The 27,549-nt window shown below is 34.1% G+C and overlaps 1 protein-coding gene across 1 annotated transcript in view; it reads left to right on the top strand.

The window, feature by feature from the left end:
• Positions 1-27,549, top strand: part of LOC100763896 (vomeronasal type-2 receptor 116) — a 39,282-nt gene that overhangs the window by 8,095 nt on the left and 3,638 nt on the right. The window contains exons 2-5 of the mRNA XM_027411622.1: positions 8,728-9,019; positions 9,388-10,194; positions 10,903-11,130; positions 12,165-12,288. Of these exons, the coding sequence (XP_027267423.1) occupies positions 8,728-9,019; positions 9,388-10,194; positions 10,903-11,130; positions 12,165-12,288 (1,451 nt within the window). The remainder of the gene's footprint in view (positions 1-8,727; positions 9,020-9,387; positions 10,195-10,902; positions 11,131-12,164; positions 12,289-27,549) is intronic.

The raw sequence follows: 27,549 nt of genomic DNA, 5'->3' as shown, positions 1-27,549 counted from the left end.
TATACTGGTAAAAATCATTTTGATAATCTTTCTTGTTGGTTTGATAATTGTTGGTTTATCTCTAAAAGGTGGGTTGATATGAATGCTAAGATACAGGCCTTAGAAAAACTTGTTAAAGGAAATCTTAGAGATATTCAAATCCACAAATAGGAATTTAATAGAGAACAAAGACAGTATTGCATTATAAGATTAAAGAGGAACAGCCTAAGGTTTTCAGACAACCAACATTAATATATCCAGTAACCTTACATGAATGGCCAATTGAAAATGGGTGTATAATAGGTAACTGGACTCCTGTGTCAATGTTAGATGTGAAGAAATTCAAGGAAGCAATGTTTTCACATGGCATGCATTCCTCATTTGTGAAACAGTTGTTAAACTCATGGTAATAGAACTATCCCTAAAGACTGCATACTCTTGGTCAATGATGTCTCAGACCTGGGTCGATAATTTTGATGTAATACCTGATTCAAAGAAGAGGCTACCACTATTGGAAAATGGTATAAAACTAGAGGGATGGAATTCTACCAAGATCAACTTCTTGGATAAAGAGATTATGCTACTATAGAAAGGCAAACTTTATATGATGGCCATACTCTGGCTTTATGCCTTGTAGTAGCTTTGAATGCTTGGGACAGAATTCGAGAAGTAGGAAAGAAAAATCAGTCATTTACAATAGTTACACAGGACCAAAAAGAAGTTTTCATAATTTTCTTACAAAGGTTGACTTCAGAAGTAAATAGAATGGTAGAGATTTAAAAGCTAGAAAAATAAAAATAGAATCTCTGGGTTATGAAAATGCTAATTCTGAATGCAAATATATAATTGGGCCTTTAAAGCCAAGGTCATTACTTTTCAAGGAATGGATCTGAGATCCAGTAAACATTGAATGTCATTAAAATGAAGATGCATGGGTATGAGAGGTGATTTTGAGAGGTTTGGAGAAAAATAGAAATATCAAATGTTTTAATTGTATCAAACAAAGTCACTTTAAAAGGGTTTATAAACAGGGTACTTGTAGAAACAATGTTTTTTTCTAAGTGTAACACAAACAGAATGACCCTCCCTTCTGAATTATTCAGAAGGTATGTCAATATCAGGCATTGTTCTAGTGAATGTAGATCTATGAGAGAAATTCAAGGCAGACAGACCCCTTGCTATAGGGAAATTCTTCAGGTTGCCTTTTGTAGTCCCCTATGCCAAATCAAGCTTAGTCCTTTCCTGACATTGTGGAAATTCATTTCCAGAGCAATTAAGGAACTTAATGTGTATTTAAGAGAACATAATCTTCTGGATAATATAAGTGCTATAGAAAAAGGGAACAAAAATTCAGGGAAAAGCACAAAGCAAGTATATTGGCAAACATCTATAAATAAGCAAAGACTTCAATTAAAAATATGAATAGAATAAATGGCTTTGTCATTGAAGGGCTGGTAGACACAGGTGTAGATGTAACAGTAATTTTGCCAGAATCTTTGCATCCAAATTGGCCTCTTCAGGGGGTAAATGTTCATCTTCCAGGAATTGGAATTTTATCTCAGGTGAAACAGAGCATGAGATAGGTTGAATGTATAGGGCCAGAAGGACAGAGAGGAAGATTAAAGGTTTATGTTGCTAGCATAGCAATGAATTTGTAGGGATGTGATTTGTTACAGAAATAGAACACAATGGTTAACACTCTCCCAATCTTTAAAAATGCAATAATTTAACGTATGTTTCCAGAACAAATACTGAAATTTATTACAAAGAACAGTCATCAACCTTTCAGATTGTGCAACAACAGGATACAATAGCTTCTGATCTCCCAAAGACACCAATATCCTTGGGTTTAATATGGTTGACAGAAAAACCTGCATGAATTGTATAATGGCCTTTAGCAAAAGAGACACTGAAGGCTTTAGAAGAACTTATACAGGAGCAAGTAAATGCTCAGCATCTTGAGGAAACCACCACCCCAAGGAATTCTCCTTTATTTCTTACTTAAAAGAAATCTGAAAGTGGAGAATGATAACAGATCTCAGAATTGTTAATTAGATAATAAGGGCTCTTTATAGTCTGGAATTCCTTTCCTTCCCTAATGCCTAAAGGATGGCCTCTCAGAGTTGCCCTGAGAATTAGCATTTTCAAAAGCCAGAGATTCAATTTTCATTTTTCTAGCTTTTGAATCTCTACCATTCTATTTACTTCTGAAGTCAATCTTGGTAAGAAAATCATGAAAACTTCCTTTGGGTCCTGTGTAACTATTGTAAATGACTGGATTTTCTTTGCTACATCTCGAATTCTGTTCCAAGCATTCAAAGATGCTGCAAGGCATAAAGCCAGGGTATGGTCATCATATAAAGATTGCCTTCTATAGTAGCATAATCTCCTTATGTAAGAAGATGATCTTGGGAGATTCCCATTCCTCTAGCTTTATATCACTTTTCAATAGTGTTAGCCTCTTCTTTGAGCCAGGTACCACATCATAATTGTTTATTTAGCATACCATTACAAGAAAAAGCCAGAGAAAAAATTGCCTTCACGGTGCCTACTTTTAATAATTCTTAGCTTTCAAACAGATAGCAGTGGAAGGTCCTCCCGCAGGGAATGTTAAATAGCCACACTCTGTGCCAATATTTTGTAAGGCAATCATTGGAAATAATGCATAAGAAATTTCCTGAATCTATAGCTTACAGTTACATGGATGTCATTTTATTAAATGAATCAAATGTAGATAATATATAATGTTTGAAGAACTAAATTTTGCCTTGTTGGGGATTGCAAATTGCTCCTGAAAAAATACAAAGAGGAGATTCTATTAACTATTTAGGCTATAAAACAAGTTTACAAAAATTAGACCCCAAAAGGTGAAATGAGGAGAGATAATTTCCAAATAATAACTTTCAAATATTGCATCAAGACAGTTCCATCTATGGGCCAACTGATTAATTTAAACTAACTAAGCCTTATATGGAGAGAAGGACTTACATAGTCACAGAAAATTGTCAGCTAAAGCTGAGAGAGAATTGGCTTTAGTGGAAGAGAAATTACAGATTGCACGTTTGGAGCATGTGGATCCAAAGCTTAACTGCATTTTGGTCACATTACCCTCTAAGCATTTCCCTAAAAGAATTTTAATGCAGAGGGAAGATGTTATCATAAAATGGATGTTTTTATGACATAAAATGAGGAAAACTCAAAAATGTATATGGAAAATCTCTGAATTGATTCTAAAAGGAAAAGTGAGACTTTTGTCAACAATAATAGATCAAGAAGAAAATATAGTATGTTTTACTAATGATAAAATTATCAAAGGATGCACAGAAAGTGAACCATGGAAAGGACCATGCAAAATTTGAGAGATATTAACAACAAATATCCATAAAGCAAGAGAATTCAACTTTTAAAGAAAACTAACTGGATCCTTCCTTGCATTGTAGAGGAAACACTACTATCTAGAGGGCTTCCAATCCATAGTGATTCAAACGAATCAGGCAAGGTAGGTTACAAATCAGAAAACTGGAGTAAAGTGGATTAGTTACTGATTCATAATATGAAGAAAGAATAGTTTTGAATATTGTAACCACTGAATTTATAACTGATGATACAGAATTGACATTATTATTTAGTTATAAAACATAATCAGGACTATGAATCATCTCATATATACATACATACATACATACATACATACATACATACATACATATCATGTCAAATACCACATGGTTCTGCCAGGCTTTATAACACAAGGTAATGATGAACCTTTTCAACTATTGATTAGAAAAATTGTCCCAAGAAGAAAGAATAAGTTGGCCTACTGGTATATCACATTTCCAAAAGGATAAAATTTCATAAATCTTCCCAAATAGTTGTGCCTACTATTCTCTACAGACATGCAATGCAAATGATCCTTTTGTAGTCCCAGTCCAATTAAAGACTAAAGCTGGCTTTGTATTTGGAATGTGGCTCTCTCCTTTAAACCCAAGCATGCTAATTAGAATACAAAATCACTATCTCATGTCAGAAGAGCCAACTGATATGAAACAGAAGAAAAACAAAATTTAGGTGACTACTGCCGGTAATCCCATACTCCTTGAGTTTTATTTTGATTAATTGAATTGAATCTTTTCTTGATGTACATTATTTAAGATTATGTAATGTGTGTGTGTGTGTGTGTGTGTGTGTGTGTGTGTGTGTGTGTGTGTGTATCTATGATGTTTTTGTCATGATATTAATGGTCATATACAGTACTAATTCCCGAAAAAGGCTTCATCTACCATTCTGTACATGATTTCTGGTTTGAATCTCTATCAGTTTTCTGTAGTGAACCATGACCTAGCAGTGACCTTTGAAATCTCCAAAATGAAGATGGGGCCCCAAAATGACAATTCTACCAGGATTATGCCAATACCATGAAGCTGAGAAACACCAACTAAAGATCTACTTTGGACTACATACTGCTCAGAACAATTTCCACTTGACTAACTGAGATGATCCAGCTTCACACACACTTCTCAGAAAAATTTTGAGGTAGCTAGCTGACATGATCCAGCCACACATACTACTTGAGACAAGATCTGCACCTTCCCATTATGCAGAGATTGTAGAAAAATAATACAGTTAGGTCTCCCAAGACTTGACAATGAGACCAAATTTTTCTTTTCAGGATCCCCTAAAAATGCCACTGCCCACAGTCAACATGATGCTCACATTTCAAAGAAGTGTGGTGTGTGGTTTCTGATTTTTCATTGTGCTGTGGATATTTGTGATTTTTAGGAGGTTGGTCACAAGTTGTGGTAGGTTACAGTCAGGAAGAAAGTTGAACAAGGGGAATAGATTCAGAGTTCTTGTTTTGAAAAAAAGAGGGGGCACAGATATTATAGAATAATAGGGTAGATTATTTAATCTATTCTGAAAAGAAAAAAGGAGTGCATAGGTATGATAAGATTAAAAAGGTAGATTATTGAATCTACTTTTAAGATGCAACTACTAGTTTTAAATATTTTACATTGGCTTTGACTTTTGTATATTGTATACAAGTTATATATATTGATACAAGTTTGAGATTAATTTACTAAAATATACTGCACATAAATATTTAGAATTATATTTATATAAATATATATATATATATATATATATATTTCTAATCTTGTTCCAGGTAAATATACTATATTTATATATAAATATACTATATATACTATATATACTATAAATATACTATATCTGTATCTATACTATACAGATCATTTAACAATGTAATGAAAAATTCTAGCCCTTGAAAGTTAGTTTTGCTAAATATATAGGATAAAAATAGATACAGGTTAGTAATTATTCAAATAATATAATCAAACTTGTCACATTAGTTATGTTTTCAAGGTTAAACAGATATATTTTATGAAGACAAGTTGTCTTCAAACACTTCAGGGATCTATAGAATATGGTATTTAAGATGTTTTAGTAACATTGTTTTTTTGTGACAATGAGACATGTCTGCTCCTGGTACCAATCTACATTGGAGAATATGATGGGCATCAAAGAAACTCCACATGGAGTTGCTTCCTTTGTGTCAAAAGTAAGCCAGTTGGCAAGACAGTGCTCCTACCTCAACTGCTGAGAGTATGCTGTCCAAATTCATCAAGCAGGACATAAAAGGAGTGACCAGAAAATATTGCCAAGACAAGGCCAAACAGTCCTTAAAAAATCCTGGTTCTCAAAAAATTCTGTCAGATATTCTAGGCCTTTAGGCCAAAGATGAATGCTCCAACATTGCAGAAGAACTTGGGTGACTGTCCGGGTAGCCATTTGTTTTTGACATTTCTCATATTTTTTTTTATTTGCTTGCTCATACTTACTGCTTACTCAGTTAATATTACTTCTTCTCTGGTGTCTGAGGGAGTTGAAGACTAGACAGTTATTGTTTTCCTTGTTTACCAGACTCAGAAAAGAAGCTCAATAAAGTGGTGTAAAGTTAAAAAGTTTGAGAGACATTAAAAGATATTTTGATAATGCAAATTTGAATAGAAAGCAAATTAGTTATGACCTTTTGGACCTACCAAGATAGGCTAGATAATGGAGTATTTTCTCTGTGTTTGTCAATAAAAATGGACTAGACTTGGTTTATGTACTTATTGCCTTATATATTGTACATTGTTATTGTACTTATTGTATCTAGTTTTTCTTATATTAGTGTTATATCCTTCTTTTTACTTTAGTCAAAAAAAGGGAGAATGTGGTGATATTTTGTTTATGAGCTAATAAAGCTTGCCTGAATATCAAAATATAAAGCTAGCCACACTTGTCCGTTACAGGCCAGGCAGTGGTGGCACAAGCACCTTTAATCCCAGCAGCCACATTCGTTAAACATAGAAGCTGTGTGGTTGGTGGTGCATGCCTTTAATCCAACTACTAGAGAAGAATATAAGGTGGGAAAGTGACAGAAGCTGCTTCTCTTTTAGATCTTAAGATTTTGTAGAGGTAGGAGCTCTCTAGAGGTTGCTGATTTGTTTTCTGATCTTCAGTTTCAACTCCAATATCTGTCTCTGGAATTTTTTTTTCATGCTACATAGTAGCTATGAATGTGGTGGAGTAAATTTCTCTTTAGTAGGATAAACATCTTTTGGGTATATATCCAAGAATACTATGGCATTGGATCTTGAGGTACATCCATTCTCCACTTCCTGAGGAAACCCACACATTCATACTGCTTGTACAACTATGCAGTAAGTAGCACCAGGAATGGCTGAGGGTTTCTATTACACTACATCCTTGCCATCTTAAGATGCTATTTGTTTTATTTGTCTTGTTTGGTTAATATGATGGGTACAGGTTGAAAATACAAAGTAGGTTTGACTTGTAATATAGAGCGAACATTCCTTAAGTGCTTCTCATCCATGAGAGTTTCCTGTTGAAAATCAACTGTTCAGATTTCTACCCAATTTAAGACAATTATTTGTTTCCTTGATGATTTCAAGTTCTTTATTTTGGATATAAGCCCTGTATCAACTACACATAGTAAAAAATTCTCCCATTCTGTACTCTCCCAATATGTTTGAATGATGTTTTCCTTTGCCATATGGAAGTTTCTCCATTTCATGGGGTCCTGTTGTTACTGTTGATTTGAGTGCCTGTGCTACCAATGTTAAGGCTGTGCCAAAAAGATTTCAATTGTATTCACCACATTCTATTCTATCAAATTCTTGATTTCTATGCTATATCTTGCTTTCTATTAAAGCCATTGATCCATTTGGAATTCAGTTTTGTGAAGATTTATATACATGAATGTATATGCATTCTTCTACAGGAAGTCATCCAATTTGACCAGAAGCATTTGTTGAAGGTACATCATTGTCAAATATCAGGAATTCACAGGAGTGTGCATGTAGGTCAGGGCCTTCAAATTGATTCCATTAATCAATGGTTCTGTTTTATGGCAATACTATTTTGTCTTTATTAGAACTCTGAAGTACAAGTACAAGAAGCACTCTGTAACTCTTCTTGATATCAGGAATGGTGATACTTTCAGAAGTTCTTATATGATTCAGACATTCAGAAATGTCTGAGAAAGTCTTTTATTGTTGTTGCTTTTATTTTGTGTATGTTTGTGAGTGTCTGTGTATGTACATGTATGTGTGTACGCGTGTTTCCAGAAGAAGCTGAAAATTTTCCTTTCAATTTCTATGAAGAACTGTGTTGGAATTTTGATGGGGATTACAGTAAATCTGTACATTGCTATTGTTTTCATTTTTTACTCTATTTATCCTATCAATCCATGAACATAGGAGATCTTTCCTTCTTCTGACATCTTACATTATTTTTCTTCAATCTCCAAAATGATTAATTATATGGGTCTTTTACTTTCTGGTTTAGGAATACCCTAAACCAGATACTTTACACTATTAAATATATTGTAGAAGATATTACCATAGTTTCTTTCCCATTCAATATGTCACTTCCACATCTGGAGGCTAGTATTTTGTGCTTTAATTTTGTATCCTGATATTCTGAAGAAGTTGTTTATCAATTGTTAAGAGTTTCATTGTGGCATTTTAGAGTCATTCATATATGTGATCATATCATCAGCAAATATTGATACATTGAATTCTATCCTCCCTATTTTTATCTCAATTATCTCCTTAAGTAGTCAGAACTAAAATGTATATACAAATATTAAATGCATTGAAATATTATATTTAATGTATATATTATATACATGTATATATACAATAACTATTGATGAAAAATGAGGCCATGAATTTGAAGGAGAATGTGGAAGGGTAATTAGAAGAATTTAGTGTTGGGAAAGGCAAGGAAGAGAGGTTATAAATAAAACAAAATTTCAAAAGTAAGCAAAAACAGAGTTACCTTAGAAAACATAATTGCTAAATTAAAAAATGTTGGCTTTTTATAGTTGTAAAGGCTGAAGAACAATGATCCAGGTATCAGATCATTTCTATATTTGAGGGTTTATTTCTTGCTTTCAGGCCAGAATCTTTAGTATATTCTCAGAAGAAAGATGGATCAAACATGCTAACTTTTGGTTTTCACTAATCAGTGTTATAATTATAGGGCCATAATTAATCCTAACTATAAAATATCCCTTCTAATTCCACAAATTCAATGGAAAATTTAAAGTATTGATTTTGTAGAAACAATAGCATTTGAATTATAAAATGTATTGCACTAAAGGAGCAGATGTATGTTGTCTAAGTCTTCGTCCTATATATTTTTATATCCTTTGTACAGGTATAAGTTTAAGAACTACCAGTTTGTATTGGCTCTGGTATTTGCCATTGAGGAGATCAACAGGAACCCTCATCTTTTACCTAACACATCTCTTGGATTTGATCTTCATAATATCCCTTTCAGTGAAAAGAATACTCTTATGAATGCTTTTATTTGGCTCACAGGGGTGAATGGTGACATAGTGAATTACAATTGTAAACTTGAGCAAAAGTCAGCAGCTGCACTTACAGGAACATCATTTGCAATATCAGCCCATATGGGGACCCTGCTTCAACTCTACAAAATACCACAGGTGAGAGGGTGCTGTTACAGAATAGGAAAGTAGCTATACTTTGGTGTTCTTTTGAATGTCTACAGAGATAAAATGGGATAATTTGAACCACTAATCTGACAAGGAATACATATATAGATATTTGGTGAGGAATCAATATTTTTCTACTTGGAATAGAATGGAAAACAGAGTAGAGGACATAAATTGTTTTTGAGCTTAGGAGACTTGACATAATTTTTTTTGAAAACCTCACAGCAAGAGAGTGTTTTCTTAAAAAATATAATGTGCAGATTAGCATCTTAACAAGTCCCAACCATTGCTTCAAAAGTAAAAGTGTATTTGATGCCAATGTTACTATCCTTTTTTTCAAAATTCTGCTTTCTCCTTAGCTTACCTTTGGGCCTTTTGACTCTATCCTGGGCGATCGAGCACAGTTTACATCTCTCTACCAGATGGCTCCCAAGGACACATATCTGCCACGTGGCATTGTCTCTTTGATGCTTCATTTCAAATGGAGCTGGGTAGGACTGCTCCTCACAGATGACCACAGAGGAATGCAGATTTTATCTGACTTGAAAGAAGAGATGAAGAAAAATAGAGTCTGTGTGGCTTTTGTGGAATTGATTTCAGGTACCTGGAATTCATTTTCCCACAAATTCTGGAAAAGTCTGGGAAAGATTGAAGACTCATCTGCAAATGTGATTATCATTTTTGGAGACACTGATTCTCTTCAAGGTTTAATGAAAAATATAGGGCAGAAATTAACAACATGGAAAGTCTGGATTATGAACTCACAATGGGATGTTACCAATCACAATGATTATTTTATGTTAGATTCTTTCCATGGGAGTCTCACTTTTTCACACCACTATGAGGAGATGGTGGATTTTTCAAATTTTATACAAACGGTTCACCCTTCCAAATACCCAGAAGATACATATCTTCCTAAATTGTGGCATTTGTTTTTCAAATGCCCATTTTCTAAAATTAATTGTAAATTGCTGGATAATTGTCAACCCAATGCTTCCTTGGATTTATTGCCCAAACAAAATTTTGACACAGCTATGAGCGAAGAGAGTTATTATATATATAATGCTGTGTATTCTGTGGCCCACAGTCTTCACAAGTTAATTCTTAAGCACATTCAACTTCAACAATCTGAAAATGGAGAGGAAAATATATTCCTCCCTTGGCAGGTAACTAACCTCTCTTTACTATGTTTTAAAATCAGTATTGCAACATTGAGATGCTTTTCGAAATTACTAAACCTGAAATCTGTATGAGGTGGTACATTTCTCCAAATGGCAGAGGAGTTTTGTTTTTGTTTCTCTGGAGCCCAATACTTATCTAAGTTCCTTTATCCTGAATAATGCCAGCTACAAGAAGAAATGTATTAAGGTAGTATCAAGTTCATTTTACAAATTGTCTCACAGTCCCCATAGTAATAGTTTCAATTAGAAAAATTTAAACTTCCTTCATACATTGTTACAGTAGAATTTTAAAAAGTAGATGCTGAAATATCACATTATTATTAAGCACTGAAGCAATGGTTATTATAGAAAAGATTATTTAATTAACATTTTTTTTGCCTTTTTACCTTAACATTAGAACTGAACTTTAGATGCTTTTAACAAATAATTAGGGATGTCCAGGTTTGAGATTTGCTTCATCTTTGACTGCTAATGTGTGCTTGATTTAAATTTTTTCTCCTGAAATGGATGTACATTTTATGATTATAGTACTAGTTCTTATCACAATTTATTAAACATTACCAAGTTAAATTGCCTATAATAAAATTGCATTTTACTTCAGGAACAAATAATACAGAGAAACTTTCTATTACTTTTGTTCTATTTTAACTTTCAGAGACCGACTGTAATAATAAGTTCATGTATCTCTTCTAGCTCCACCCATTCCTACAGAATAACTATATGAATAATCATGTGGGAAGCCATATGGTAATGGATATGAATTCTAAGTTAGATTCTAAGTATGATATTATCAACTTTTGGAATTTTCCAAAAGGGATGGGACTAAAGGTGAAAGTAGGATCATTTTCTCCATATGCTCCACATGGTCAAGAATTGTCTTTATCTAATCATTTGATACAATGGCCTGCAAGATTTACAGAGGTAGGTTGTTTTTTATCGCAATTGTTTGAAATTATTAAAGAAAAGAAAACAGGTTTATGTATTTAAAAGTTTCTCACTCAGATCCAATCAGTATACAACTACAAATTTAGAATACCATAATAACCTATACCTCCAGATTCTGATAAATAGAATTTTTGGTTTTCAATGTTTCCTAATTTTGACTCATTTCCTGTCATAAATATATGTTTAAGTAAAAATTATGTCATTGCTTTAAAACATTAGATATGATTTTTATTTTGATGCATATTTGTGAAATAGCAGGACAAAATTTCTTGGAATTTAATTCTCTAGCACAGTTATAAGATATAATAGGCATGTGTGTATATCTTAGTTACTTATCTTGATGCTGAAAATGAATTTGTTAACAAAGATAATTGAAAGAATTTCTTTGGCTATCATATTGAGAGAATAGTTTCATTAAGTTGAATAAAGCACAATTATAGGAGTAGCAACCCACTGCTCCTATTATATCTACATTCAGAAATTATAAGTGGTGAATTCTACTACTCACTTCCTTTCTCCTTTTCATTCACAATGAAATCATCAATGCAATAATGTAAACCATTTTAAGAGTGGCTCTTTATAATACATGTAGACTCAACTGGAAAGTCATCAGATGAGTGTGCAAATATTTGTTTCATAGTACTTATCAATATTTCTAAGTTGACAGGATTAGCAATACTTGTAGAAATAAAAGCTTATTACCTAGATAGTCCATATAGGTAGAGACAGATAAATCTGGAATCATACATGGAGATGCTACAATCATCTAAGTTCTTCCTAATTAACCATTTCCCTGATAGTTTACAACCTGCCATCAAATTCATGGCCTTTGGGCCAAGTTATAACCCTATGGACTTGTGTTGACCACAACCTTCCAAAACTGGTATTACCTTAACCATTATCATCATTCAGAAGTATAAAATCTAAGAATTAATAATTTAATACTTAAAAACTTTATATTTATCCTTAGAACTCTGATCATTTGCTAAAACATCTTCCATTTACTTCAGATTCCCAAGTCTGTATGCTATAAGCTCTGCGAACCTGGATTCAGAAGAACTGTCATACAGGGTAAAGCTGCCTGTTGCTTTGATTGTATTTCCTGTCCAGACAATGAGATTTCCAATGATACAGGTAAATGAAAGTCTAAGAAATATTTAAAGTCTCCATTCAATTTGAAAAATCAAAGCAAATGAAAAAAAGATCTATAAGAGAACCGCAGAGAAAAAACTTTTCCACTTATGGAAATTTTAATAGTATATGCAATTATATTTCTTTAAATAAGAAAAGAATGAAATTAAAATTTATACTTGAACAGGGCATTGGTGGCGCATGGCTTTAGTCCCAGCATTTTGGGGGCAGAGGCAGGTGGATCTCTTTGAGTTTGAGGCCAGCCTGGACTATAGAGCAAATCGCAGGACAGGCTCCAAAGCAATACAGAGAAACTGTCTCAAAAAATAAAAAAAAATTCATACTTGATTTATATTATTGATCCATTACAAAGTTTTCTGACAAAAAGAAAAGTAAACAGTTTCCACATCTAAATATTTTAATTAATTTCTTCAAACTACATTTTAATCACATCTAAGACTCATTTAAGGTTTGAGTTTATTGCGTATTTTTAAGGAAACTTCCTACCAGTTCTTTTTTATTTTTACACACAACAATGACTGGAAAATTTTGATTGAATTTCCTAGTACATAACATTTTAGTATTTGCACACCTGATAAAAAGTAGGAATTCTTTATTATTGTCCTGCTTCATTACAATAAGAAACAATATTACAAAGTAAATTCAAGAAAATGTAATGTGTTTACCAGGATATGACATTCAGAAAACTAAGAAATGCTATGGTCTATAGAATTCCATTTCGAGAGTGGGTAATAAGTATATTTAAAATTACTTCCATTGTGAAGAAAATATTTAGAAGTTGGTATTTCCATATCTAGTAGTGATATTGAAACTATAAATTATGGAATTCCAATATTATGATTAAAACCAGGTATATGCTTGTAAATTTTCAAACTATAAAAACATGATGCTCATTAATGCATCAATTATCACAAATGCTTATAGCTTATAAATACTAATGTAATGTTTATTATATATAAAATAAGTACATTTTAAATTAACAACTTGTTATTAATTTAACTTGTTATATTAGAATATAAACAGTTCGTTGAATACTGGTAGAGTCTATGTAACTTTAATGATGACAACAGAGAAGTCATTAGTTTCAAGTCAGTTTGTGCAAAATAGACTAAAATGTTTTAAAGTTACTTCAGGAACTATAAAAATGGGGCAATGTAACTATAACCATAAAATGACAATGAGCATTGAGACATTGAATAAGGTCCCCCCAGAATAATGGATAAAGAAAATTTGGTACTTGTACACATTGGAGTATTACTCAAGTGATAAAAAGAAAAAAACATGACATCATGAAATGTATAGGCAAATGGATGGAACTAGAAAAAATCATCCTAAGTGAGGTATCCCAGACCCCAAAAGACAAACATGGTATGTCTTATCACTCACAATTTGATATTGAATGTAAAGCAAATAATAACCAAGCTACAATTCACATCCCCAGCTAAGCTAGGTAACAATGCGGACCCTAAGATATTCCCATGGATTACCCTGAGAAGGGGAAATAAATGAGATCTCCTGGGTAAATTGGGGGGGGTTGGAAGTTGAGGAGAGAGGATGGTATGGGAACTTGAGGGATCAAATTTGATGAGTGTGGGGTGGGAAGGAGCAGGAGAGTAATGAAATAGGCCAATTTAGGTTGAGGAAGAAGCCTGGTACCAGAGAAACTCCCAGGAATCCAAAAAGGATAACCCCTGCTAAGACTCCTAGCTATAGTCAAAAGGGTGTCTGAATTGGACTTCTCCTATAGTCAGATTGGTGACAACTCTCTTGGTCACCAGGGAGATTTCATTTAGAAACTGATGGAAGCAGATGAAGAGATCTACAGCCAAGCACTTGGCAGAGCTCTGGGAGTCCAGTTGAAGAGAGGGAAGAGGGATTGAATGAGCAAGACAGGTCAAGATCATGACAGGTGAACTCACAGAAACAGATGAACTGAGCTAGTGTGAGCTCACAAGCTATGGCCCATCAGCTAGGGCCATAGTTGGGACCATCCTATGTGAGTGACAGACAGTTGTATTGCTCAGTCTGTTTGTGGAGACCCTAGCAGTGGTATCAGACTTGTTCCTGGCATATGAGTTCAAGTTTTGGAATCTATTCCCCATGCTAGGATCCCTTGACCTGCCTTGACGAAGAGGGAGGAGTTGTGTCCTTCCTTATCTTGATATGCAATGCTTTCTTGGCTGCCATGGGAGACCTAGCACTTTATGAATGGAGGAAGAGTATATGGGGTAGGGGTAAACAGGAGGTTGGGGGAGGGAACAAGAAAGAGGAGGAAGGGCAAACTTTGCTTAGTATGCAAAGTAAATAAAAAAATTATAAAAGTGTATCCTCCGAATGGAGAAATAATATATCATTGATTAGAAATCTATATATGAGTTCTTGAGAGAAATTACACTGTATATTTATCTACTGAATGTATTGTATAACATGATATTACCTTGAAAAAAAGCATAATATATATGAAACACTATTGAAAGAGACATTACTAGCATCCTAACCTCTGTGCGTACTTCAAATAAAACACACATATCTGAATATTCACAGCTGGCATCTAAAAATGAGGTTTTATTTTTGAGGACTCAGTTTTTAACTTATCCTGTAAAATTTTTCGAGCTCCGTACATTTGCCTGAAAATTTATACTTAAGGGTCAAAGTATTATGTAAGTATACCTATAGGCTGTTTCCATTTCCTGACTCTTGTGAATAGAGTAGCAAGGAACACTAATCAGCAAACAATCCTATAATTTCATATAGAAGTTTTGAGCAATGTACAAAAGTGGTACAGCTGGATCACATGACAGATCTTTTAGGTCTTTGGGAAAACCTCCAGAGTGATTTTCATACTGATTTCATGACATTGTACTCTTAATAACATGGAGTAACCGTTCCCCTTCTCCCACATTCACACCAACTTGTCTCCTTTTATGAATACATATTTAATTAAAAATGTTGTGTCTCTCGTTCCTTCCCTCCTCCAATCCTTTGCATGTACTCCTTCACTCCCTCTCAGATACTTTTGGTTTAATTATATGTGTTTATTAGGTAATATATACATATATTTGTATGTAATATATGTACATAATATATATATGTATATAATACACATGCCCACAACGTTATGTAAAATTATATATGTAAACATATATAAATATATATGATTATTCACACACAAATGCATGTTAGTAGGTCTATTTTTTCTCAGTGTTCAAGAACTGTATTGGTAAGCATTTTGTTGAGGTATCATGACTGAAGATTCCATATCAATTTTCAGGGTAAGGAACTCATTGCAGACTCCTTGATTATCTTTTCTTTTACTCTTTTTGCCTCTGTTCTATAATTTTCTATGAAGCTGATGTGCAGTAGATGTATCCGGTGAGTATTACACCCCTCCCCAAGTAGTTGTTCTCTTCAATTGGGAAAAACTACCCAAAAACAGTTTTTTAAAATATCCGTATATGCTAAATTTCTTTGTTGTCTGTTGCAAATTTTCCCCTTTCATTCCTGATTTTGACAGTTTGGATCATCTTGTTCTTTTATTTATTTGTTTGTTTGTTTATTTATGTATTTATTCATTTTAGTTACCTGAGCCAAGTGGCTGTCTATCTTGTTCATCTACTCAAACTGCTTGCTCTTAGTTTCAGAAATTCTTTTTAGTATATTCCTTATTTCTTTTTCACTAACTTAAATTCTGATTTATATTATTTACCACTTACTGGCTTTTGTTTGTTTTGTTATTTTTCTTTTTTTTACAAATTATTGAGTTCTATCATTAAATCATTTAGGTGTGTTTTTTTCTGCTCTTTGAATGTAGGCATGTAGAAATTCACATTTCTTTCATGAAATTACTACTCATGTACACTACAATTTTGGTTGTGTTATGCTTTATATGCATTTAATGTGTAATTATTTGTTTTTAAGATTTATTAATCAATTTCAAGTTTGATCCACTTATTCTGTGATGAATATTTTTATTATAGTTCATGCATTTATGAGATACTTGTTTGCTGCTGGTTTTGTTTGTTAGATTGTTAATGTAGTTGCTCTTTTGTTTTCTTGTGGTTGTTCACAAAATGATGATGTTGGATACATTCGATTATTTCACTTTTCCTAAATTCACTGAGAATTGTTTTAAACCACAAGAAGTGATGTATTTCAGGGAAGCTATTCTGTGTTGTTAAGTTGAATGTGTATTATTTGTTTTTTCATTGCTTTATTCTGTAAATATCTATTTGTTCTTCTGAAGATCTTCTATTTATTTTTTGCACAGGTTATCTATGAAGTAAATGGCATATTAGAATGACTTACAATTATTGAATTGGTATTAGTGTGTCTTTAATTACGCTAATGCAATATATATGAAATTTGGTACTCCAGTATTTGGTGTAAATATGTTTAATGCGCAATGTTTTCTTCGTTAGATTTATCATTGATTAGAATGAAGTACCATTCTTTAACTATTCTGATTACTCTTAGTTTGAGGTATCTCCTGTCAGATATTTGGCTAGCAACCTTGTTACAGTAGATTTTAATACTATTTTCTATCATTTCACTTTAAGCTACTGTCTATCTTTAATTCTAAGATATGTTTCTTGTAGACAACTGAAAGATGTATTTTGTTCTTTATTCTATTCAGCCAAAACCTTTGACTATTAACTGTATAATTGGACCTATTAGTATTCCAAATTATTACTAAAATGTGTTTGTTAATTGTAGACTATTTTCTTGCCATTATTGTTGGTTTTGGCTTCTGCCTTTTAGCCATGCATTGTGTTTCATTAATTATTCATTTTTTTGTTTCTAATTTCTCTGGGCTATGTTTAGTCCTTCAATCTAAAGTACTGATTAGAATATTTGGTTTAGGGTTGGTTTGTTAGACAAGTATTCAGATTATATCATGGAAAGTTTTTCTTTCTTTTTCAACTATGATGTTTTAATTGAGTCACAATTAGATGTCCTAATCTTTTAGAACTTAATTTGTTGCTTCAGGTTTTCTGGACTTCACTGTTTCCATTGAAAACAAATCAGTTATTCTAAAAGTTATTTCTTTACATGGTTTTTGTTTTGTTTAGTTTTGTTTTATTGTTCTCTGACAACATTCAGTGCCCTTTTGTTATTATGAATTTTGGTTTTAAGTATGATATGCCACGAAGATTTTTCTTTTCTTGTCTACTTGGGGGTACTGTTGCTTCTTATACATGCATGGGATGTATTTCCTTAGTTTGGGAAATGTCATTGAAGTTCTGGTCTATGCTACTGACCCAAAATTCTTCAGTCAACTATGGATATAGTTCAATGATTTTTATTTGTGTGCTTTTTAACAGGTTTTGTATATTATTTTCTTTTAAACACATCTATAATCTTTGCTTGTTTGACTGAAAACACTAATTTTTTATTTGAAGACTGGTGTTTTATATTTCACTTTATCCATTTTAGTTAGAATACTTTCCCTTGATATTATTAATTTGGGTATTTAGTTGTTCCAGTCAATCTCCATCAAAGCTTACATGTTCATCTATATTTATGTCTCTTTATTTTTTTATTAGTTCAAATTAGGAACAAGCTTGCTTCACATGTCAATCCCGTCTCCCTCTCCCTCCCCTTAACCTGCAACTGCCCATAACCCCATCTCCCATCCACATGCCAGGGAGTTTAAGACTCTCCATGTGGGCTCCCCAAAGTCCACCACATCATAATGGGCCCGGGCTAGGCCCTTCCCCATATGTCCAGGCTGATAGAGCATCCCTTCAGGTGGGATGAACTCTCAAAGTCCCTTCTCACACCAAGGAAAAATACTGATCCATTACTACAGGCCCCATAGGGTGCAGAGGCCTCCTTATTGACATCCATGTTCAGGGGTATGGGTCAGTCCCATGCTGGCCTCCCAGACAATAGTCTGGCATCCACGTGTTCCCTTGTTCAGGCCAGCTGTTTCTATGGGTTTCATCAGGCTGGTCCTGACACATTTGATCTTCATTCCTCCCTGTCTACAACTGCATTCTAGAGTTCAGTTCAGTGTATAACTATGGGCGTCTGCCTCTGATTCCATCAGCCATGGGATGAGAGCACTAGGATGGCATATAAAGCAGTTATGAGTCTCATTAAAGGGCATATAAGGTAGCATCTCCACCATTGCCTAGACTATCATTTGGTGTTATCCTTGTAGATCACTGGAAATATCCCTAGTTACACATCTCTTCTGAGATCTATAATGGCTCCATCTGTTATGGTATCTATCATCCTATTCTCCTCTATTCTTCCCCCAATTCAACATTCTGCTGCTTCATTTCCTCCTATCCCCTAATCTTCTCCTCCTCTCATTCTTCAATATCCCTCTCCCTAACTCTCATGCTCCCAATGAGCTCATGATATCCTTCCCCTTCCCATTCTCCAGGGTCATGCATTTTTCTGTTTGTGTCCTTCTTGTTTCCTAGTTCCTTTCGTGATGAGGATTGTAGGCTGGTTATCCTTTGCTCTATGTCTAAAATTCATATGAGTGAGAACATACTCTATTTGTCTTTTTGTGATTGTGCTACAATACTCAGGATGGTGTCCTCTAGTTCCATCCATTTGTCTGGAAATTTCAAGATTACATTGTTTTTTGTTTTTTGTTTTTTTCCGCTGAGTAGTACTCCATTGTGTAAATGTACCATATTTTCTGTATCCATTCTTCAGTTTAGGGGCATTTAGGTTGCTTCCAGTTTCTGACTATTACAAACAATGCTGCTGTGAATATGGTGGAACATATGTTCTTATTGATGAATGTTCATTATTTGGGTATATGCCCAAGAGAGGAATTTATGGATCTTGAGGTAGACTGATTCCGTTTTTGCTGAGCAACCACCATACTGATTTCAAAGTGGTCTTACAAGTTTGCCCTCACACCAGCAATGGAGGAGTGTTTATTTTCTCCCCTTCCTCTCCAGCATGGACTGTCATTGGTGTTTTTGATTTTAGCCATTCTGACTGGGAGTAAGATGGTATCTCAGAGTTGTTTTGAGTTGCATTTCTCTGATGGCTAAGGATTTTGAGCACTTTCTTAAGTGTCTTCCATCCATTTTAGATTCCTTTCTGAGAATTCTTTATTTAGCTCTGTACCCCACTTTTTAATTTCATTGATTGGTATTTTTGTTGGCTAACTTCTTGAGTTCATTGTATATTTTGGAAATCAGCCCTCTGTCAGATGTGGGGTTGGTGAAAAATCTTTTCCCATTTTGCGAGTTGTTGATTTGTCTTACTGACTGTGTCCTTTGACTTACAAAAGCTTCTCAGTTTCAGGAGGTCCCATTTATTAATTGTGGATCTCAATGTCTGTGCTATTGGAGTTATGCTAAGGAAGTTTTCTTCTGTATCAATTTTTTTCAAATGTATCTCCCACTTTCTCACCTAGAAGTTTCAGTGTGGCAGGATTTATGTTGAGATCTTTGATCCATTTGAACTTAAGTTTTGTGTATGGTGATAGATATGGATCTATCTGCAATCCTCTGCACATCTGAATCCAATTGAGCCAGCACCGTTTGTTAAACATGTTTTCCTTTTTCTATTGTATACATTTAGCTTCTTTGTCAAAAATCAGCACTTCATAGATGTGTGGTATAATATCAGGATTTTCAATTCCATTCCATTGGTCTATCTGTCTATTTTTGTGCCAATACCAATCTGTTTTCAGGACAATGGCTCTATAATAGAGCTTGAATTCAGGGATGGTGATGCCTCGAGAAGATCCTTGTACAGGGTTTTTTAGGCTATCCTGCATTTTTTTCCATATAACATTGAGTATTGTTCTCTCAAGATCTGTGAAGAATTGTGTGAGATTGTGAAGGGGATTTTGATGAATCTGTAGAATGCTTTTAGCATGATTGCCATTTTTAATATGTTGATTCTACCTATCCAACAGCATGGAAAATCTTTCCATTTTCTTGTATCTTCTTTACTTTATTTCTTTAAAGACTCAAAATTCTTATTGTACAGGTCTTTCACTTTTTTGGTTAGCATTACCCCAAGATATTTGATCTTGTTTGTGGATATTGCAAAGGGTGATGTTTCTCTGATTTCTTGCTCATTGTATTTATCACCTGCATATAGTAGGGCTACTGCATTTTTTTGAGTTAATTTTGTATCCTGCCTCTTTGCTGAATGTGTTTACCAGCTGCAGGAGATCTCTGGTAGTGTTTTTCAGATCACTTAACTAGACTATCCTATCTTCTGCAAATAGTGAAAGATTGACAACTTCCTTTCCAATTTGTATCCCTTGATCTCCTTTTCTTATCTTATTGCTCTAGGTAGACCTTCAAGGACAATATTGAAGAGATATGGAGAGAGTGGACAGCCTTTTCTTGTTCCTTATTTTAGAGGAATTGCTTTGAGTTTCTCTCCATTTAGTTTGATGTTGGCTGTTGGTTTGCAGTATATTGCTTTTATCATATTTAGATATGTTCCTGTTATTCCTGTTCTCCCCAAGATCTTTATCACTAAGGTATGTTGGATTTTGTCAAAGATTTTATCAACATCTAGTGAGATGATCATGTGGTTTTTCTTTTTCAGTTTGTTTATTGGTAGATTACATTGACTTATTTTCCTATGTTGAACCATCCTTGCAACCCTGTGATGAAGCCTACTTGATCATGGTGGATGGTTTTTATGATGTGTTCTTGAATTCGATTGGCCAATATTTTGTTGAATATTTTTGCATAGATGTTCATGAGGGATATTAGACTGTAGTTGACTCTTTTAGTTGTATCTTTGTGTGGCTTGGGTATCAAAGTAATTGTAGCCTCATAAGAAGAGTTTGGCAATGTCCCTTCTGCTTCTAATATGTGGAACAATTTGAGGAGTACTGGTATTATTAGCTCTTGTTTGAATATTTGGGAGAATTCTAGAGTGAAGCCATCTGGCCCTGGGCTGTTTTTTAGTTGGGAGACTTTTGATTACTGCTTCATTTTCATTGAAGGGTATAGGTCAATTTAACCTGGTTATCTGTTCTTGATTTAATTTTGGTAAGTGATATCTATCCATGAACTTGTCCATTTCTTTTAGATTCTAATTTTGTGGCATACAGGTTTTCAAAGTATGACCTGATGATTCTCTGGATTTCCTCAGTGTCTGTTGTTATGTTCCCCTTTTCATTTCTGATTTTGTTAATTAGTGTGCTCACTCTCTGCCTTTTGGTTGTTTTGGATAGAGGTTTGTCTATATTGCTTACCTTCACAAAGAACCAACTCTTTGTTTCATTGATTCTTTGTAATGTTTTCCTAGTTTCTACTTTATTGATTTCAGCCCCCAGTTTGATTATTTCCTGGCTTCTACTCCTCTGTGGTGAGTTTGTTTCTTTTGTTCTAAAGCTTTCAGTTGTTCTGTCTATTCTCTACTGTGACTATTAAAGAGCACTGCTTTCAAAGTGTCCCATTAGTTTGGGTAAGTTGTGTCTTCTTTCTCATTGAATTCTAGGAAGTCTTTAATTTCTTTTTTTTTCTTCCTTGACACAGGAATGGTGCAATTGTGTGTTATTCAATTTCCATTAGTTTGTAGGTTTTCTTCAATTTTTGTTGCCGTTGAATTCTAACTTTAAAGCATGGTGGTCTGACACAGGAGGTTATTTCAATTTTTTGTATCTGTGGGGTTTTGCTATGTTGCTCAGTAGGTGGTCAACTTTAGAGAAGATTCCATGTGGCTCTGAGAAGAAGTTATATTTTTTGTGTTTGGATGTAATGTTCTATAGATATCTGTTAATCCCAATTGGTTCATAACTTGTTTCTTTGTTAAGTTTCTGTCTGGTGGTCGTCTTGTCGTGAAAGTAGAGTGTTGAAGTCTCCTAGTATAAGTTTGGGTTTTTATGAATGGTTTGAGCTTTAGTAATGTTTCTTTTACAAATGTGGTGCCTTCGTATTTGAGGCATAGATGTTCAGGATTGAGACTTCATTTTGATGGACTTCTCCTGTGATGAGTATGAAATGCCCTTCTTCATCTCTTTTGATTGATTTTAGTTTAAAGTCTAATTTGTTAGTTATTAGTATTGCTATACCAGCTTGTTTCTTGGGTCCATTTGATTGGAAAATAATTTCCCCACCCTTTACTTTAAGGTAATTCCTGTTTTGAAGTTGAAATGTGTTTCTTTTAAACAGCAGAAGTATGGATTCTGTCTTCATATCAATTCTGTTACCCTATATCTTTTTATAGGCAGGTTAAGACCATTGACATGGAGGGTTATTAATATCTATTGATTGTTGGTTCTTGTTTGTTTTGGATTTATTTTTGGTGGTGTCATTGTGTGTGGATTTTCCCCTCATTTTTCTTTTTGTGTTTGCAAAGTTGGATTACCTATTGCCTATGTATTTGTGTGTGTAGTTATCCTCCTTGTGTTGGAGTTTTCCTTCCAAAATTTTCAGTAGTGCTAGATTTGTGGATATGTATTGTTTAAATTTGTTTTTGTCATAGAATATCTTTTTTTCTCCATCTATAGTGATTGAAAGTTTTGCTGGGTTCAGTAGTCTTGGTTGGCATAGATGTTGCCTTAGTGTTTGTAGGACATCTATTTGGACATTCTGGCTTTCATTTTTTACATTGAGAAGTCAGGTGTATTACTGATAGGTCTGCCTTTATACATGGCATGTTTCAGTTGCTACTCTTAATATTTTCTCTCTATTTTGTAAGTTTTTTATTTTGATTATTATGTGGCAAGGGGACTTCTTTTGTGGTTCAGTCTATTTGGTGTTCTGTAAGCTTCTTGTACTTTCATAGGCATATCCTTCTGTAGGTTGGAGTAGTTTTCTTCTAGGATTTTGTTGAATATGTTTTCTGTACTTTGAGATGTGTTTCTTCACCTTCTTCTATACCTATTTTGTTAGGTTCAGCCTTTTCACAGTGTCCCATATTTCCTGGATAGTTTGTGTTAGGGATTTGTTGGACTTGAGATTTTCTTTGGTAGATGACTATATCCTCCAGCAAGTGTTCAACAACTGAGATTCTCTCTTCCAACTCTTGTATTCTATTGGTTATACTCACATCTTTAGTTCCTGATCGTTTATGTAGCCTTTCTATTTCCAACATTCCCTCATTCTGTTTTTTCTTTATTGTTTCTATTTCGACTTTCATGCCTTAAACTGTTTCTAGTGCTTCCTTCACTTGTTTGGTTGTTTTTTCTTGGGTTTCTTTAGATTTTTTTGTTTTTTCTTCGATTTCTTTAAGAGATTTTCTTCTTTCCTCATTAAGGATTTCGAACATAAAGCAGATTTTAAGGTCTGTCTCTTCTTCTTCCTCTGTGTTGTCCTGTTCAAACCTTGCTATTATGGAGTCCCTAGATTCTAGTGCTGTCTTATTGGTCTTTCTGTTGTTGACTGTGTTCTTATTCTGTCTTCTTCCCATCTCTTCTTCCAGTGGGTGCGGGTAGGGTCTCTCTATTTCTTCTTGTCACCCTGTGTTGTATGTGGGCCAAGACTTCAATGTCAGCAGCTCTGGATGGTCTTGCCTCTCCTGGTATTCTCCTCACTTAGCAGGGGTCGTGGCGATAGAGGGAGCAGGAAGAGTGAGGTGTTCTGGACTCAGGGAGATCCTCCCTATATGGGCAGGACCTCTCTAAGCCAGGCCCAGGCCCAGAGAGATCCAGTGGGTGATGGCAGGATGTGGGCAGGAGTCAGGCAGGAGCAGAGGGTACCTTATGTCTCTTTTAAAAATTAATTAAAAATTTTGAATTATTTTTTCTATCATTGGTTGTCTTTGTTACTTAATTCAGCTATACTTTTGTTGTCTTGATTGTTATTTGGGCTTTTATTTTCTTCAAGTTATTCTCAATATATTACTTGAGCTATTGATTGTTCCTTAAATGTATAGTGTTATTTGGTGAACATTATGATTGGTCTTTTAAAATGTGTCCTGGAATTTGCCTAAGTAAATCAAATTATAAAACATTTCTATATGATTCATAGATTATGGAAGAGAAATACTATTTTGACTTAAATATTGATTGTAATTTTGTGTTAAAACTTAGGTACCAGGTTTGTTTTTGTTGGTTATGTGTCTGATGTGGACCGAACAGCAGTGTACCTGGGATGTAAACTGGTTTTCTATCCTGTACCAAGCTTGAAGATTGGACTGACTTAAATGATACTCCTAAGCTTAATGTAGAGCACTGGGTCTGGGACCCAGTCTTCATCTGAAGAATGGTTTAGTAATAACTAAGTCAAGTCACCTGGCTAGGCAAAGACAGAGAGTGTGCAGGTCTGACTTGATCAGAGGGAAGATAATGACATAAAGAGATATGATAAAGTCAGGCAGAGAATGATTGTGAAGGCATTCAGAATGTGTTTTCTGGATGGACTTGCAGACTGTAAATGAGAACTGAATGTGGTCCATGGGGTCCATCTGAAGTTTTGGATGAATGAAAGTAGCTTAGCAATAAGCAGTTCAATTTATTAGGATTGGACTGAGCACAGGATGTGATGGCTTAACTGGATCTGGATGACATTCATAGTGGGAGGTGAAAAGTTCTAGCAGATAGACTAAATGTGAAGAATCACAGGATCTTTAGCTTTTTCTTAATTTTTTCCTCAGTGAAACTATCATTCAGTGACATGACTTTAATTACTAAAAATTGTGACCATTCTGTGTTTCCATTGCTGTCACTATTCAGCTTTATTTTGATGTGATCTGTTATAATGTTAGAGTATATTTTTTGAGATTTTATTTGTATCAAATATTTGGTCAATAACAGACAAAACTCCTTGGGATGCTTGAAAGGAAAAAAGATTAATTTTATCTCCTTGGATAAAGTATTATGAAGATATGTTTTATATCCATTTGATTTATTATGTTATTTAGCCCCGATGATTATTTATTTTGCTTTTATCCTGTTTCTGTGTATTGTTAAGTATGCACTACTAAACTTATCCACTATATCCGTGACCTGGCTATTCTATGAATTTACATCTTACACTATTTATTATATGAAATTGGTTACACTTCATTTTGGTACATATATATTTAGAATCATATTATCTAGGTGGTGAATTTTCCTTTTAATGAAAAATATCTGACCCTACTTATCTCTTTGTGTTAGTTTAGGTATAAAATTTATTTTGTTACTATTAGAATAAGTATCCCTGCCTTTTTCTTGGTTCTACTTGCTATAAATACATTTTAAATACCTTTCCCCATGGAGAAGTACATATATTTGATGCTAAATTTCATTTCTTCTAGACTGCAAAAGAAAAAAGTATAGATCCTGTTTTATGCCTCAATGTGTTAGTGTATATCTCATTATTGGGGAAGTTAAGTCATTAAGACTAGCACTTATCATTTAACAATGTATGTGGATTTCTGACATTTTGATGATTTCTGGACCCTTTGAACTTCTCTTTTAATTAGGTGCCCTGGAAATACTTATGCCCCATACCATCTTAGGTGTATTTATCTTTGTCATTAGGCTGAAGTATTGGTTCTGTAAATGTTGGTAGAGCCAGATGAATTGTCATAAACTTCTTAGTCTGTCTTTCTTTCCAAAACAAAGCTCCAGCAGGGTTCATGTCCCAAGGAGGGGGTGGGGGATCAGAGAGGGAAGAATGGGAACACACATTGATTTGTGATTATATACACTCTCTGTATCTGTGTCTCTGTTTCTGTCTGTGAGTGGGTAAGAGAGAGAGTGATAGAGAGAAGACTGCTTTTGTTTATCTTCTTAATAATGAACCCATTATGTGCAGCAAGATATGTAAAATATGGGTGTTAGGTAAACAATTTCCAAGAACCTTCAAGATTATATAGCTATGTTCCCCCAAGACTTCTTCCCGCTTTTTACTTCCAAGTCCAGGAAGCAAATGTTAGTTATAGGCCATAAATTCTAGACTCAGAAAGCACCATCTTTCCAGGCAGGTCATACAGGAAACAGTTGGCCACTGAGGTAAGCAAGTGACTAAATATTTTTATAGTAAATAAAATATTCTGGCTGGCAGTTGTTTGTGATTACAAGGTACCAGACACTGAGTCTCAAGAAACAAATCTAAAAGAGTTACTTTCATTCTTCAAGAGGCCTGATGTAGTGCTGCACCATGTAACATAATAATCAGTAAGATTTGCAGTTTTAATTATAAGTATACCATATCCATGTTCCTTCAATCTTATGCTGTCTATTTTAGACACAAATATATACTTTAATCATTGCTCTGTGTAATCAGTTTTTCTCAATTTTCTGCTAACCAATATTCCAGTAAGCACATATTACCACCTGGAAGAAATTTCCGAGGATCAGTACTTCTCAAAATATAATCAGCAGGACACCTTAATATTCTTTAGTGGGTTCAGATTAAGTAACCTATATTTCAGCAGTTGATGCAGTCATAAAGTCATGTTAAGAGTAAAAGAAGCATAGGAACTTTTATTTTTTTCAAGAGTATTTTCCCATTGGTTTCATATTTTCACATATTCTCCAGGAGAATTGTTGTCCATTTCCCCATAACATCCTCTCATTATTCTCCTGTGCCCAAATCATGAAGGAAAAATGAGTTGCAGCAGCAATAAAACCAAAAAAGGAGAGACCCAGAAACAGACATTTTTCCATGGAATTATAGGAGACAAAGCAGAATCTTCTTGCAGTGTCTTTGTAATACAGTAAGGAGTTCAACAGAACTCTACCACATAGTGAGCCATCAGCTCTATACACCTGTGCTGATCACAATGGTTGCATGGCTCCCACAACTGTATCCAATAGAATATTATTTTAATTAAATTTTAATAGATATTTTTGTTATGAATAGTATTCTGAGTTGGCAATTCTCTTTTGGAAAATGAAATACATCATTTTGGGACTTGACTTCAAAGGGTATTATTGAATAATTATGGTATTCTGATTTGCCTGAATTTTTAAGTGCCTTGACACCAGATGTTGATACCATTTTCCTTTGTTATTAATATTTTAATTTCTTGAGAAGTTTAATTTATGGTATTATCTATTTGATTTCTGTATGCCTTTGGTATCTCTTTGGTTTGGGGATGTATTTTGTCATTTACTAACAATTTTCTTTCTTCACTATAATTTTCTTCTCTTTCTACTATTGACATAATCCAACATTCAGAATCATTCCCATTTCTGCATTTTGTTTCTTATCTATTTTCAGTGCTTTCAGTATTATTTACATGTTTGCTGCTGTTATCAGACATCCATTCCTAGGCAACTTAAAGAAGTAAGGCTTTATTTGTTGTTAAGATGCCAACCAATAAGAGAAACATATATTCACAACATAGAGAAAGACACATCAT

The sequence above is a fragment of the Cricetulus griseus genome, chromosome 4 (assembly GCF_003668045.3).
Source record: "Cricetulus griseus strain 17A/GY chromosome 4, alternate assembly CriGri-PICRH-1.0, whole genome shotgun sequence".
Classification (NCBI taxonomy): Eukaryota; Metazoa; Chordata; class Mammalia; order Rodentia; family Cricetidae; genus Cricetulus; species Cricetulus griseus.
Note: the sequence above shows the minus strand (reverse complement) of the source record. Positions and strands in the feature narration are given on the sequence as shown.